This window comes from Hirundo rustica, chromosome 2 (assembly GCF_015227805.2).
Source record: "Hirundo rustica isolate bHirRus1 chromosome 2, bHirRus1.pri.v3, whole genome shotgun sequence".
NCBI classification, from domain to species: Eukaryota; Metazoa; Chordata; class Aves; order Passeriformes; family Hirundinidae; genus Hirundo; species Hirundo rustica.
In genome coordinates, this window is record NC_053451.1 from 1,394,048 (window position 1) to 1,410,587 (window position 16,540).

A 16,540-nucleotide genomic window follows, 5' to 3' on the forward strand; every position below is an offset into this window, starting at 1 on the left:
AGGAGCTGCAGCCCTGGGAAATAACAAATCTCAGTGTGTGTGAAATTGTGCTGATTTTTTTCTTGAGTGCTGGAGCTCCAGGAGCGTTTAGACAATGCCCTCAGGGATTGTTGGACTGTGTAGGGCCAGGAGTTGGACTTTGTGATCCTGTGGGTCCCTTCCAGCTCAGGATATTCCGTGATTCTTTTATCCTCCTTATTCTCTTCATTTTTTCGAGTGGTTTTGTTGCTGAGCTTGTTCAGTTTGGATATGAATGGTTAATCCTGCTGGGTTTATGGTTTATTTGCTGATATCAGTGATAGGATTTCTGTGGGCAAAAATAGCTTTATTTGTCCCTCTTGTGACTTTTTTGCATCTTAATTTTGGCAGAGCTTGTCCTCAGCTGCCAGCAAGCTTTTTTTTCCTGTTTGTCAATGTTTGTTCAGCATCTTGAGGCAGATCTTGTAGGGGAGTCTGAGGAAGAAGGGGTGGAAACACGGAATTAGCACCAGGTGGATTTATCTTATAAACCTCCAAATCCCATCACAAATTGCTCTGCCAGGGTTAAAGGAAATGTTATTTTTAGTTGGGATTTTTTAACAGCTACCTAATGAAATGTGCATTTTTTAAAAATATGAGAGAACATGACTTTGCTGCTAATGATTTATTAGCAACATTTAATTTTTCTATGTGAACAAATTGATCAAATCATAGCTTGGTAATCAATTTTTACTACTGTGTGGGCTGTGAGACGTGAATAAAATCTTACGCTGCTTGAGCTACTTGTCACATTTTTTCTAGGAGTAATTAAAAGGTTATTCCATCTTAAACATGACAAAGATGTCTCACCCCTTCCTCAACCTCTTCCTCAGGATTGCTCTTCCAGAATACTCCTGGGGGATTGATTCTTAGGTGGAAAGGAAATTTTCACTCAGGTCTCCATTTCTTTCTTGTGTCGACTAACATGCAAAAGTTGGAAGGTGTTCCTATGTTGATGGTTCTTTGGAAGAGTCACAGGATGGTTTAGGTTGGAAAGAATCTTCAAGGTTGTCCAGTCCAACTGTTGTCCCACCACCAAGCCATGTCCCCAAGTGCTGCATCCATAGGACTCTTCAATCCCTCAGGGATGGGGACTCACCACTATCCCAGGTAGCGGTGCTGTCCTTTTCCTTATGGGGAAGGAATTTTCTCTAATCCAACCTAAACCTCCTCTGAGGCCCGCCCAGCTCCTTTCCCAGCCCCTCTGTCCCAGCCTGGAGCATTCCATGGCGTTGTGGTTCCCCAGCAGCAGCCCAAACCCAGGAATGCTTCTCATAAACTCATCTCCAGCTCCATGATTTCCACAGTGTACATCGTGCTTTCCAATTGATGGCACCCAATTCCAAAGAGATATGTTGCTTTTTTATCTTCTTTTCCTGTCAGAGTCGGGATTATATGCTTTTCAAACATATATGGTTTTTCAAGTTTGGACTCAGATGTTTATTAATTCTTTTCTGTGTTACCGTCTCACAAGCTGTGAGTCCTAGCTAACAAAGTAGAAAGTGTCTCTGTCTCTCTACAAGGTCTTTTACGGATTAATTGTCCAATTAGGAGATGACACCTAAATTATTTTTACTTTTAACCCAATAACCAATTGTGGATGGCAATGCGGATTTTTCTACCCAATTACAAAAAAACACCCAAACCCATGAAGAAGAAGGTGAAAAAAGAGGGACTAGCCTCTGCCCTAAAAGCTCCATCTTGCTTTATGTATTTTACTGTATTTTAAAAACTTAAACTCTAAGTTTTCTACCCTGTGATATCACACACTTCTATTCAAACTACACACCCACAATCCCTGTGCTATCATCCCATTTTGGAAGCTTTTTCCAAGGCCTCGGGTCAAGTGCAGTGTTTGCTTGGGGGCATTGCCTATCAGCACAGAAATCTGAAATTCTCAGTGCCCAGGGTTCCAACACTAATATTTTAAGGAGAATGGGATCAGCAGCCGGAGGAGGGGTCGGTGTGGGAGCAGCTCCCCTTCCCTGTGTGGTTACAAATGAAACCCTGCTGCTTTCTGACCTTGAATATGAAAATGTTGTTATTGATTTCCTGAGGCTGTGCAAAACGAAACGCTGGGATGGAAGGGTGCAATTAACATTAATTATTAAAGATGAGCTGCATTTGTCAATCTCTTGTCTGGTGTAATCCTCTTGAGTATCGGGCTCCTCCTGGGAGCAGCAGAGCTCCTGCAGCCTTGGATGGTCCAAGCTGGGCGTGTCAGGGTGGGCTCATAGAGGAACAGATGTGTTCTGGGTTGTGGGAGCCCCCTGTTCTGATCCAGAGAAATACAAATTGGGGTTCTCACAGCTGGGACAAATCCAGCCCTTCCCCTTCCAACATTCCCACCTCTGAGTCTTCCCCTGTACGTTTGCTGGAGCTGTAGATTGTTTACTTCTTTGGGTTTTCATTTGTCTGACATAAAAGCAGAAATGGTGTTTTAAATACCTTTTTTTTAAAAAAAAAACTTTTGTTTTTTTCCCCCCCTTCTTTTAACAGAGCATTCAGAAGCTGGCTAGCCAATACTTAAAGAAGGACTGGCTTGGAATAAGAGCTGAGGAACGAAGTGATTATAGGTAATTTACCAGTTGGATATCTCAAAATTGCTGTATTTATCATTTCAATTTGTGTCATTATTTTACTTAACAATGAATCACTGCTTTTCTGTAGTTAATTTTTCTTTTTCCTTTGTAGTAGAGCGTTGCCAGTTAAAAAAGAAGCTTTGTTTTCCTGAGATTAGTTTTAAATAGATGTTTATGACTTGAATATTTAAGAAGATGGGAGAAACAAAACAGCTTGACAGAACAACTGTAGTATGCATCTGTTTGGGTATTAATGCTTCCATCTGAATATAGATTTTAGTAAATAACTTTAAGGTTAGAGGGATAAGTGTGTGGATCGCTTCACAGGAAAAGACAGGAAGAGATTTCACTTTATGAGGCTGTTATTTGTGAAGATGAAATCTGACAGCAGGGAGGAGGCAAAGCAAGAGACAGTTGTTTACAAAACTTTATTTCATTAACATGAAAGGTGGATAAAACATGAAACCAGAAATAACTTAGTTGCTGAAAGCCTTTGAACAGCACCTCCTAAATATTTGGAATAAGCTTTCAGATGCTTTGTTTTAATGTCTTCTTTGTGTTCTGACAAGTTTTATTTCAAACAGGAAGAAATTGACAGATTTGTGTTTGGGACTTTCAGCACCCTTACACTGGTGTTGTTTGTTTAGAAAGAAATAAACTGAATTATCAGTCTCAAGTGTACATAAAACACTCCCAAACCATCCAGCCCATCCTGCCTGCAACTTCCTTCCATGCCATGAGATTCCACAGTGCCAGAGTTCCAAACCCCTCCTTACCCATCACCAAGCGCTGAACCCAAAATGTTTGGCAACAAGTTGAATCACAAGACAGGAACAGGCGGGAAAAATCTTTATTTTTGGTTCAGCTTCCATTAAAAGTTTTGATAAAAGTGGAGATATTTGCTGAAGGATTGTGCTTTAGATTTAGTTTTAAAAGCCCTTCTTGGAAAAATGTGTGCTGCTGTCACATAAACTAGCCCAGGAGCCAGATTCTGATCCTTGTGGAGGATCCTTCCAATTCAGGAGACTCTATAAATCCGAATTTTCAATGGAACACCTGACCTCCCTTTCTTCCTTCCCTCTCTGTGTTTCATTATTTTAGGAGCATGTACTCAGTTTGGAAATCGCTCTTAGAAGGCACCATGCAGGTGGCCCAGTCCCGACTCAATATCTGTGAGAACTATAAAAACTTAATTTCTGAACCAGCCAGGAACGTCCGGTGCTTTAAGGAGCAGCAGCTGAAGAAGGTATTTGTGCTTTAAAAGTCGTTTAAACTGTTGTCATCTTTATTGAGGAAAAAAAATAGTTTTTAGAAGTCTTTTATTGTGGTACTTCTAAAATATGTAAGTACTCTTCATCTTACAGGTGTACATATCCAGCTTGTTGGGGAGGGATCAAAATTCTGAGCTGTTATCCCAAATTATAACTGCCTGGAAGTGAGTCTGCTGAAAATGTGGTACCACTTGGTCAAACATGTCTCAGCAAAGCTCACACTGTGCTGCAGAAATTGCGTTGCACTGGGTTTGCAGTGACAATTGCAAGTGGTTTTCGTTAGAAAAAGTTATGATTTTAAGAAAAGATCTATCTGAAACCTGAAGGAATGGCTTGAACAATCTCCAGCATGGAGAGTGGAGGTTGTCACAAGTAAGTGCTCCAAAAGCTGCTTTAATTATCTGTTTAATTATCTGTAATTATCCCTGCAGAGAAAATAGTGTAGTTCCAGTGAGCTGGATATTCATTTAATTGCTCGTTGTGTTTGAAAGTCATTTATGAGGGTGGTGAGCCCTGGCACAGGGTGCCCAGAGAAGCTGTGGCTGCCCCTGGATCCCTGGAAGTGCCCAAGGTCAGGCTGGATGGGACTTGGAGCAGACTGGAATAGTGGAAGGTGTTCCTTAAATGACAAAAAAAAAACCAAACCCAAACAACAGACATTTTACCTGTCCTTGTTACAAAGAACATAGCTAGTTCTGTGTTCTAGAGCAGTATTTTGTAAAATACTTGGTTACAAATTTCAGTAGATGTTCGTGTAATGTGAACTCCCGGTTTCTGAACAAATTATTCTGCTCTTAGAAACATGTGCAATATCTGTTTTGGGAGGGAAAAATTGACTTTATTAATCCTGTGGAATTTTATTGTCATGTGAAAATGTCCAAACAATGCTTACAGCACAATTCTTACCAGTAAATAATTGTACTTTATTCTGCAGTTGGTGATAGTTCAGTGTTTGAGTCAGCAGCAGAAGTGGGATCTTTAAATTTTTAAAAGTCATAGAAGTTCCTTTATTCTTGCACTTTTGAATCAGCAGAACAAGTTATTACAATTATCAGGGCAGTGTTCTGGCTCAGAGTATTCTAACAGTGATGTGCTTTTCCTACAACATGGAATTATCATCCACTTGGCAGGATTAATTTTCCTACACAACCAGTTTATTGTTTTACACAGTACAGTCTCTCACCCTTCCCTTTGAATTCTCAAACAGATAAATAAGGGACAGAGAAATAATTGTTCTGACCTCCATTCAGACAAAAGCTTATCAAAATTAAAATCCAGTCAGCAGAATACTTGTAAGGTTACATGGGAATACCCATCTAAAGTGACATCCAGTCTCCTGACAATTTTTTATCCTACAGGGATGCAAACCAAGATTATTTAACTCTTCTCAAATGATCTTTTTAACAGCTGAGGTTATTTGATATTTTAATTTTTTGATGCTGATGGGAGATTTTAGGGATCAAAATCCTCACTGATGTTGCAAAACCCCAGTCCTTTTCACAAGCTTTTAGGTCTTTGTCAGCCATCCAGATTTTTTTACCTTTCATTTTTCAGTGATTCATGTCTCCAAAAATCAAAATTCTGCTTTCCACCACTCCCCAAACCCACCTATAGGGAATGCACCCTCTGGGGTCTGTTGCTTTATTGGTCTGCACACATCAAACAGAGGCTTTAGTGGGAATTTTTCTGTGCTTTATGGCAATTTGACAGCTTCAGGGAGAGCAGGATTGTGTGGTGAGAAGACCAGTAATTCCTGTTGGCTGCTTGTTTGTTCTTTACAGGTGTTATTTTTACAGGCTGGGTGTTATTTTTTAGCAGTGGAATACGGGGAAGTCAATGTTACGTCGTTGGGTTACAGCGCCTCATTAGTCCTGAAGGAGGTTACATGCATTAATAATTAGTGTAATGAAGAAGCTGAGGTGTTCTGGAGGAGTGTTCAGCACCAGGGCACCTGGAATGGGGGGAGCCAGGGGGGTGATGACGATCTGAAAAGAGCTGGGACCTTTGGGGTGGTGTTTGAAGGACGCAAAGGCAATTTGGTTTCCTTGAACTCACCCCTGGTACTGCTGGAGCCTTCACTGACCACGTCCAGCCTGTGATGTCTCTAATTAAATAGAAATCCACTGGACTATCAATCTCCTGCGTGCTTAATCCAGTTTGAGTAAAAGAAAATCTTTAGTAATATCTTTTAAAGAGAGTTTTAATTCTAGACATTGATGATTCACGTTGGTTTTCTTACCTAGATCCTGCTTAGCACAGATCCTTTCCCACTTTGCTGGGGTTTTCCTTAAGCTGGCAGGGTGTCTGGAGAATTGCTGAATATAATAATTTTTCTTCCTGTTGTGTTGTGTTTTATGTGGCAGCTTTTACCTCATGTTAAATTTTAAAGAAGGGAATATTAATAATGTTTTTTGGTACCACTTCCAGTAGATTGCCTTTGTATTTTTCCCAGTTGTATTCTGATGACTTCAACTGATTACCTCATCCAAAGCTTTCAGAACTTTATCATTGATTTTGAACAGTTAAAACAGCAGCAGAAAGAAAGGAAGAGAGAAGGTTTTATGTTTTGATCACTTTTAAAGGACCTGCATGAATAATTGACCAGGAGAGACTTGAAGACTGCTTCCTTCCCTGTAAAATATACCGCAAAAAGCAGCAAAACAATGACGGTAATATTTGGATGCAAAGAAAAAGTAATATTTTCTTTCCCGAATGCTTTTTTTCAGTGTGTGGACCAGCTGACGAGGATCCAAGCTGAATTACAGGAGACAGTCAAAGATTTAGCTAAAGGCAAAAAGAAATATTTTGAGACTGAACAGATGGCTCAGGCGGTGCGGGAGAAAGCTGATATTGAGGCCAAGTATGTTTTTATAATGGCATATGTAGAAATAATTGCAGCCCCAAAAAGCACGTTTGTATTAGTTTTTGCACTTGATGTTTGGCTTCCAATGAGATTCTGCCAGGTTTTCTTTGCATTTTGGTTCTATACGTTTTTGTAGCTATTTCAAGCACACCCTGAGAGGAAATTGGAACTTGTTTGTCTTGGTTTGTTTAGGAAGGAAGTTCAAGTAACAGCTTTAATTTGGCGTTTTCTATGGACAATGTATCAGCTGGCACTTTTTTGATATTAAAGGCTCCTGACTTACTCTTTTGTCTACACATCTCAAATTTGGTATCAGTCCATTTGGAGGGGGAGAGATTTTGGAGGGGGAGAAATTTTTCAAGATTAATTTTTGAGGCTTTAGGTTTTTTCCTATTCCTTGACATCCTAAAGAGGGTGATTTCCTTCCTTCCAGGAAAACCAGTAACACATGTTTTGGCTTTGGAGTCTGGCCTGTCTTATGGGAATTTACCACACCCCCTTTTTCTTTTTTCTTTTTCTTTTTTCTCTTTAATTTTTGTTTTTATAAGTTATTCAGACTAGCTCTCAGGGAATGAAGTTATGGTGCCCTTAGAGATCTTTTCTGTCTTTCTGAGGAATGATGAAAAGAACTTCAATAAAAATTCCTATAATACCCAAAGAAAGTAAACAAACATACACAAACAAACAAAAACAACCAAAAATTTGGGCTTGGGAATTTTGGAGCAGATTTATCCTGCAGTGTTGTTCCGATTAAAATAGCTGTTGACTTGATTTTTGCTTTCTTGTTTGCTTTTTAAACCACCATCCTTCAGACAGCTAAAAATACTTTTGTAGAAATGTTGTAAGGTAATCATTCACTTTCTTCTGCTCGTTTCTGTTCCAGGTCCAAACTTAGTCTTTTTCAGTCAAGAATAAGCTTGCAGAAGGCAAGTGTGAAGGTGAGTATAAAACTTGGATTTTGCTGCTCATTTCATGAGGCAAATGTCCCAGATTGTCTGGAATGGAGAGGGACAGCTTGGAAGGGAAGTTGGTGGGACAAAAGATGAGCTAAGAGCATTCTCTGGGCACAGTGGAGAATTATCTATGGAATATGTGCAAGGAAATTTTTTTTTCTAATTAGAGTTAAAACTGTTCTTTAAAGACCACGTGTGAAATTCCAATTGCAGGAGAGAAAAATCCATCAGGGATCCCTTCCTCATTAGGAAGACTGAAAAGCTAGAAATGCCCCGAAGTTTTCAATGTATTAACACACATACACACATTTTGTTTGCTGTTCATGTTTGCTTGGTCATTCAGATTCTCTTTACGAGCTGTGTTTTCGCTTGTTGCAGTTAAAAGCCCGACGATCGGAGTGCAATTCCAAGGCTATCCATGCCAGGAATGATTATCTCCTCACTTTAGCAGCTGCCAATGCACACCAGGATCGCTACTATCAAACTGACCTAGTAAACATCATGAAGGTAAGGAAGCTGTTTTCTGCCTGCCATTGGGAACTGGGAAAATCTGGGAGGGTACAAAGTCCTGGATCGGCTTTTCCAGTGAGCTGCCACGAATGAGAGGGAAGGTAGAGCCTGCAGTGGTGTCTAAAAAACCTTGGAACCAGCTTTCAGGCTCCAAAACTGGGCAGTCACTTGTCATCTTTTACTTTACTTCTTTTCTGAAAAACCCAGTTGGATAAAACTCCCTTGGATAAAGTAGTCGTGTTTGTCAAACCTGATGCTTTCCTGTTGTAAGGAAACTGATCCCATAATCCTTTTTATTTTGTATCTGATCACAACACTTCTTTATGGTGTGATTAATGAGCTAGAGCTATTAAATATCTTGGTTTCCAAACCATGGATTTTAGGGAACAGCAGTCAGCATTCTTGTTCTCACCTGTGGCAACTTGCCAGGTCAACGCAGGAGTAGCTACTTGAACTCAGAGGAAATGGCACACTTTAAAAAGTTCAAATCTGATTGCTCACGGTTGTTTTTTCTAAATATAACCCTAGAATTAATTAAATGTACACTATTCCTGTATCTTTGAATTCGAGAGTTACAGATAAATTGTAAAATCATCTGCTTCACACTTTATCTGCTTGCATTTCACATGTTGACATTTTCAAATTTCACTTCAATTTGCTCTTTACAAACTTGTTTCCAGGCAGGGGTGACTTAGGAGTCTGTCATTTGCATTTTGAATTGTGTTATTGGAAAAACGGGATAGAGTTACAACAAATCCCTCTATTACCAGCATGCCTTTGCATTTTGGGGGGGAAATATTGACATATTGATATATTGATATGGAAAGCAGGTAAGTGAGGTGAAAAAATGAGAGCACCAAAGGAATTCTCCTGTTTTTCCCTCTGCGTGTGCTTTTCTGTTAGTAAAACGTGAATATTTGTGCTGACTAAATGTTTAGTACATGGAAATGCTTGTAAAGAATTGCAGTGTGCTGGTGCAGATAAAATTATTAATTGATGCTTACATAAGATAATTCCATACTTACATGCATGGTTGGCTGTCATCACTTAATGCTCTTACATGGGAGCAATTCCAGAAGGGAATTCAACATGTTCACAACAAAACAAACAAAAAGGGCGTTTGAAATCATTTTCAAAAATGAGCAAATAGCCTTGGTAATTTCTTTTTCCAAGCCTTTCTCAAGCTGAACCTTTTTTATCATCCAGGAAAAAACCTTACAGCTTATTCTTTGATACAAACGATTGTGGTTTACTGAAAGCCTGAGTGCTTTCATCCAGCCAAATTACTCTGGAAAGGAAGGACAACACTCAGGGCTTATTTTCCTGCATCTCTCAGATATTTATAGCGGTTGAACCTCTTTGTCTGCTGAACAAAAGTGTGCTTTTAATGAAGAGCTGTAAATTCGGGTCTCTTGCACTGCTGCTCATGAGCAAAACTCCGTGGGAGCACACCCAGGTGTCCTGAGAATGGGGTCATTCTCTGGAGCAAGGCAGAGAAAGTAACAGGCAAGGTCCCAAATTAAAGTGGCTGCTGGAGATTTTAGGAGAGACAGAGGGAAAATCTTCAGGAAAATCAAGGATAATGCCTCACTGCACTCCAGTTCCTTCATCCAAGAGCTCTGATGTAAATTGAAGTATGAAACGGCTTAAAAATACAAATAAAAACAATAGAAACAGTAGCTTGTCATCTGGAATGGGATTTGCTGGCATGGTCCTGGTTCTTCCTTCTCCTGGAATTCCTGAGGGAACCTCACTGTGTAAAGTACAGAGAAAAACATTATTTTATTTAGCAGAATGATTTAACACAAATGGAGAAGGAGCTGGAGAGAGAGGTGACCAACTGAAAGTGAAGAACCATTCAGTATAAGCAAATGTACAATGACTGAGAAATGGAGCCAGGTCTTGGCAGTTTTAGTTGACCAGGCAGAAAATTGCACATGAAATTAACGTTAAAAAGAGAAATGCAGTAATGGGGAAAACATTGCTGCCTACAGAATAAAGGACTCTGAATAGCCTTTACCATTTTTGAAAGAGGAGCTAGAACTGGAAAATGGAGTGAAGGATAAAGAAATGGAGACACCTGTGCAGTGTTTTTGATCTCTAGGTGACATCACTGGGAAGGAGGATTTTAGAAGGGAGTTTCACCCTTCCAGCACAGGTTTTGTTTCCATAGGTTGAGTGACCCAGTATATTTTACGTGGTGTAAGCAGCTGTGGTGTCTAAACAGAACATCTTTGCTGCTGTGTTGTGATTAATATTCTAAAAATGTGCCTTTTATCTCAATATTAGTAAGTCCTTAGGTATTCCCGTAGTGCCACGTGCTGTCTGTAAGTGTTTCCCCATTTAGCTGCCCTTGAGCTGATCTTTGAACTGCTCAGGGCTCTCCACATTTCTAAATCACATCGAGTATCTCCTCAAACTGTTCAGATTTTGGACCCAGTGCCTGTTTTTCTAGTTGTTACCCAAAAAATGATAAAATCTTTAGAGACAGGAAAAAAAAACACCTGTAAACTTTTCAGCTGATACCTGGCTGTGTTACTGCATATTACATTTACAGATGTGTCAGAGGCTGTTTCTGTTTGCATCCATCATAAGCAGTTTCTCCATGGGTTTTGGTTTTCCTGGAGTTCTTGTTTCCAGAATTAGAATGGAGCTGTGTGGGTTCTGTTGCCTCCGGCTGGTTGGAAGCTGGAGCACACCCAGTCCCTGGCATGACGTGCATCCCGCTGCTGCCTGTGGGTTGGAGTTGTGGCCCTGCACTCCCAGACCATCCCTCTGCACCATCTGCATGTGCAGACAGTGCTTCCTTTCCTAGAAAACGTGAGATTTTACTCTCGGCTCTGACATGGACTTGGCTGCATTGATGAATAGTGGGTTAGAATCTCAGCTGATGTGGCTGCCCCTTCCCATCTGTTTTCTCCTTATATTAAATTACATTTTATTTCAATAGGCTAAAAGGTGTCTGACTTAGCATAAAATGGAATCATGGAGTGTTTATTATTGGATGTGGACATCAAAGGTCGGTCCTGGCATCCTGTGAGTTGAGCTGAACACAGGTGGAGTTCTTGCACAGCTTCTCTTGCTGACAGCCTGGAGAATGGATCTGCAGTGCTTTGTAACAATGAAATCCAATAAAATGCTGTATTGGTGTTTGAGAAAGGAGGGGTGGAAATATTTTGCAGCCACGGTGTTAGTCGATGCCTGCGGGAGGGATTTCCAGACTCTTGGGAAAGTGTGATGTGTGCTGGGCTGAGGCACCTTGGGCTGCTCCCAAGAGGAAGCTGCTGCTGGGTTTGTTCCTTGTGCCTGGTTCTGGAATGCTGCTGTGCTGCTGTGCTGCTGTCCTGTGACAGATGAGTCACAAATCCACCTTGTGGTCTCATTTCATTTTCTGAGACAGGCAAGAAAAGGGGCTTTTCCTAGGCGGGGTTCCTGGTGCATGCAGCTCCTGCTAATTTTCAGCACTTCAGAATATGTTACTTCATTTTGCAACACTTTTATGCAGAGAAGTGATTTGCTCTGCTGTGTCTGTAACTGTGAAAGCCATCACAGACTAAACAGGGGTGCTTGGAAAGAAAACACAAAAAGCTTCCAGCTTTTTTAATAGGACGAAGAATTGTTCCTCCCCTGCCTTCCTAGTTTTCCAATTACACCACTTAATAAGGAGCAGAGCCGTTCTAGGTCTCTGTTCAGAAAAGATTTGAATCCTTCTACCTTTCTTTTTATTTGTCCTTTATGTCCATTTCAATCTCTGCAGTGAAATTAAAACCCCTCAAAAGCACAGACTAAGTAAAGCCTGGTAATGTTTTATTCTTTGCCAGTTTCCTGACAAGCTGCTTAGGAAGAGTTGCCATCGCCTGAGTGTGAAAGTTCAGTCCACAGACCCTTTTAAAAATAAGCTGTCTGCCTGGTGCTTAGGTTTTTACTTTAAACTAAGGTCAGAAGGAAATCTTAGATGATGGTTGAAATCAATTAGGACTGTTTGGATATTCATCCTTTTAGAAATGTTATCATTTTTTAATGCTGTGCTGTTAATTCAGTAAGTTCCCCTCGCAAGCCACCTCAAAGAGTGACTTTACACAGCAACTTACAGTGAGGAAATGTTGACATGAAAAAAAGAAAAGCAGGTGTGCTGGACACTTGAAATAGTCCTGAGATTATTTAAAAAGAGAAAGAAAGAGGGAACAAAAACTTACATTTCAAAGTCACAGAATGGTTCGGGTTGGAAGGGACCTTAAAGCCCACCCAGTTCCAACTCCCTGCCGTGGGCAGGGACACCTTCCACTGTCCCAGGCTGTTCCAACCTGGCCTGGAACAATTCCAGGGATTAGGCAGCCAGAACTGAGGAACAGCTTACAGGTGATGCTGCATTTTTTATGAATACAGAAACATTCTGGAGAAGGTAGCAGCAGGTATTTCTAAACTAAGCTCTTTTGAAAAGAAATATTTCATGTCGTGGCTCATGTGGGCTTTGGTCTTTGAGGGAGAACAGTGTCAAAAGCTGGTGCTTTGTCTTTGTGGTTTCAGTGGTTTCTTTTATCCTGTTGTAATTATCAGGCTGCTTTTCTGGTTTTTTCTGTACTTTCCAGTTTGCTTGACACGAGGAAGTGGAGTTGTGTAATTTGGCTCTTGTTCTTGATCAGAGTTCTTGCGATGATTTGGCAGGTTTGAATAAAAACTTTGTTACATCATTTTCCTGCAACTGCCCTTTGCTCAGGTGTGGGTGACAGTAACAACACTGTGCTTTGTTAATTGGAAAGGTTGATTTATTAAATTACAGGTGAAGCATGGCTTTCCACACCCTTGCCTGTTTTTAAGGACTCTGATAGAGGGAGAGATCTGGCTGACTTCCAAGGAAGCAGTGACCTGATGTACTTGACCCTGTTTTGAGTGCGGAGGTTGAGCCTGCATTATATGCATTTTTTAATTTATTATTTATTATTATATATATTGAGTCAGTATTACATACTCCCTTTTAAACCTAAATTACTCTATCATTTCTTAAAACAGCATCTTTTGGTAGGGAGGTTCTCCTTGGGATTCCCTACCTTCTGCTTTCTGGTTTTGGCTTTTTTCTTCGTTTCAGTGGCGTAACTGCATGAGTTCCAGCAGTGCTGGAACCTTCACATTCTGGCGAGCCCTGGTTTTTATTTCTTAGAATGGTTGGGAGTTTTTGCAAAGCTCTGCTGACCTCTCTGTTTTCAGCACAGTCATCCATTACTTCTCCCATGCACTTTCAATGATCATTTAAAACAAATGGAAATGCGGGCTCCAAACACGACGTGCACAAATGAGATCCAGCTGGAGCTGGCAGTGTTTATAAAAATGACCCCAAATTGAGGACTTGGTGGCTTTCAGTTAATAATTTGCTTTATGCCCTAAAATTAATAGGATGCGTGTGGCAAAGGGTTCTTTCCCCTGGTGGCTCTGTCTGAATTGAAAAATAAGTTGACACGGTAGCTGAAAGTCTTAAATTGGCTCAGGAATGTTATCCCAGTACTGCTGTGTCTTGTAGAAATAAAAGGGTACCATTTGCATCAGCACATATTTCTGTAGCCTCTGGAACAAGCAGAACCAATATTATCGCTGTAAGAAATCAATTTATGTCCACCTTATTGTTTATGACTTTCTGAAATGATTTAGAAGCACTCAGGGGATTCCTTTTTTAAATGGAAAGTCTGCCCCTCAATGAAAAAATAGCATTAAGATAAAGTAATTCTTTAGTCACCAGAGATTTCCATTTTCTTCTATAAATCTCTTTTATTATTTCAGTGCTACCAATTCTTTTAAGATCCTGTAAAACTCCCTTAAAAACGCAGAGGGGACTTGTGCAAGTGAAAGAGCTATTGTTTCACTTCCGGTCCTTGTCAGCTGCGAGCTGCAAATATTTTGTAATCCCAGTTAAAGCAGCCGTGGATGGCATTATCTCCAGCATCAGATGGGCACAGAAACTTTCCTTCCCAGGCAGTTCATGAGTGTGCTTGGCTTCCTGATGGTCATTCCCACAGAAGGGGGTGGGTGGAGGGATCACGCTCAGCACATGATCCCAGTGCTCCAGAAGATGCTCACTGGCCGTTCCACAGCAGCTGATGCTGATCCCACACTGTTTTCCCATCCGGGGACATCTGTCTCAGTGTTGATGTGCACATCAAACCTGAGGGGGAGAATTCCAGGTTGCAGTGTAGTTCTTCATCCACATAAATGATCAGATCATCAGTACACAATTGTGGTCTCTTGTTCGGTGTTTTTCTTAGATGCTCATCTCTCACATTCCCAGCTGATACCTGAGAAGTGCCTTAGAGAATTTTAGGTGTTCACAGTCCATGGAATATGTGCTAGCTGGGAGCACTTGGATTCCAGCTGACTGTGAGCTAACGTTTGCAGGGAAGTGAAAAGAGGATTTGCACTGGAAATGCAACTTTTGATGTTATTTTTGGTAAAACCACAAGCAAGGGAGGTTTATTTGCCTTAACAGTGAATGGTATTTGCACCAGGATCTCTGGTGTATGTCTGGCACAGAATCATGGAATGGTTTGGGTTGAAAGGGACCTTAAAATTCCTCCAGTCCCACCCCCTGCCATGGGCAGGGACACCTTCCACTGTCCCAGGCTGCTCCAAGCCCCAATGTCCAGCCTGGCCTTGGACACTGCCAGGGACCCAGGGGCAGCCACAGCTGCTCTGGGCACCCTGTGCCAGAGGCTCCCCACCCTCCCAGGGAACAATTCCTTCCCGATATCCCATCTAACCCTACCCTCTGCCCCCCAGTTCTTACATTTCCAATAATATTTTTCATTTTTTCATAGATAAAAGATGTATTTTCGGTTTCTGATCCACCACTCCTACCCTGAAAAATCACGCTGCTCATCACTCAGACTTTCCATGCGACCTTGAGGCACAGGAGTGGGTCTGAGTCATAGCTGTTTCTGTTGTGAAGATGAGAAAGTGTGATGGTCACGTTGGCCTGGTGACAGTCAGTTTGTCCCACCTCATGTTTCAGTCACAAATGGATCCCTTGGTTAAATCATTTGACCCAAAGAATCCCATTTATTTCAGGGATCCAGGTGTTTATTCCTCCGTGGCTGGGCAGTGCAGTGTAAAAGCAGCATGGCAAAGTCTAATATGAAGCTCAGGGCAACTTAATTATCTTAGAACTGTGACCATTTTTTCACATGTGACTGACTTTGCAGTGAGATTTCCTTTGGTGTTTTCACAGAAATAACTTAAGAAAAGGGTTGATTGTAAAAGCGCAGTGTGATTTTACAGATGTTTATGAAAGAAAGGTGTTTCTCCTTGTCCTGTCCCTCCATCCCTCATCCTCAGTCCCTCTCCAGCTCTCCTGGAGCCCCTTTGGGCCCTGGTAGGGCTCTGAGCTCTCCCTGGAGCCTTCTCCTCCCCAGGTGAGCACCCCCAGCTCTCCCAGCCTGGCTCCGGAGCAGAGGGGCTCCAGCCCTGCAGCAGCTCCGTGCCCTCCTCTGGACTCTCTCCAGCAGCTCCAGGTCCTTGTGCTGCTGGCCCAGGGCTGGGGCAGCTCTGCAGGTGGGAGAATGATCAGGGATAAAATCAGGGATATAAGCTGAATGTAAGACAAGGAAAATGACTGGAAATCCAAGAACATTCTAAAGCCTTGCTAGAAAGAGAGAACCAGAAGGCAGTCTAAGGATTAGGACTGGGAATGAGTTACTTGAAAGGAATGTCAGAGAAATCTAGTTGAGGAAGGTAGCAGGAAATCTAAAACCCTCTTTTTTTTTGTTTTGAAGATCTTATGTAGAAACCGTTTAGGATTTGAGTGGGACTGAGATATTTTGGTCAGCTGTCATAAACCCGCTCGTTCTGAGCAGGAAATGAAACTGCCATCTTGTTTCAAAGCCACACTTTGAACGAACACAATGAGAACAGTTCCCAAAATACTTGCCTGTGCCAGACAGCAGCCTTGGAGTTGCTCTGGGGGAACGGCCCAGCTCAGGAAGCACCTGGTCTCCTCCGCTTGGGAGGCAGGTGGAGTGACCACGCTTTAACTAGAAACATGCAGCATTCCTGTGTGGGTTTTTTATCTTCTTTTCTCCTCTTAGAGCTGGGATTAAATGCTTGAGAGATGCAGTTTGTATTTGGACTCAATTGTTTTTTAATTCTTATCTATAGCAGAGTCTCACAAGCTGTGAGCTCTAGCTAGCAAGGTAGAAAATGACTGTGTCTCTATCTTTCTACGAGGTCTTTTAAGCACAAACTGTCCAATTATGAGATGACACCAATATTATTTTTCTTTTAACCCAATAACCAACCACCCATGGCCCACAATGTGGATTTTTCTAGCCAATTACAAAAAACTACCCAAACCATGAAGAA

At 41.4% G+C, this 16,540-nt stretch overlaps 1 protein-coding gene across 1 annotated transcript in view; it reads left to right on the forward strand.

Moving 5' to 3' along the window:
* FCHSD2 (FCH and double SH3 domains 2) overlaps window positions 1-16,540 on the forward strand; it is a 121,462-nt gene that overhangs the window by 59,506 nt on the left and 45,416 nt on the right. Inside the window, exons 5-9 of the mRNA XM_040056123.2 lie at window positions 2,518-2,594; window positions 3,702-3,846; window positions 6,598-6,731; window positions 7,618-7,672; window positions 8,066-8,194. Of these exons, the coding sequence (XP_039912057.1) occupies window positions 2,518-2,594; window positions 3,702-3,846; window positions 6,598-6,731; window positions 7,618-7,672; window positions 8,066-8,194 (540 nt within the window). The remainder of the gene's footprint in view (window positions 1-2,517; window positions 2,595-3,701; window positions 3,847-6,597; window positions 6,732-7,617; window positions 7,673-8,065; window positions 8,195-16,540) is intronic.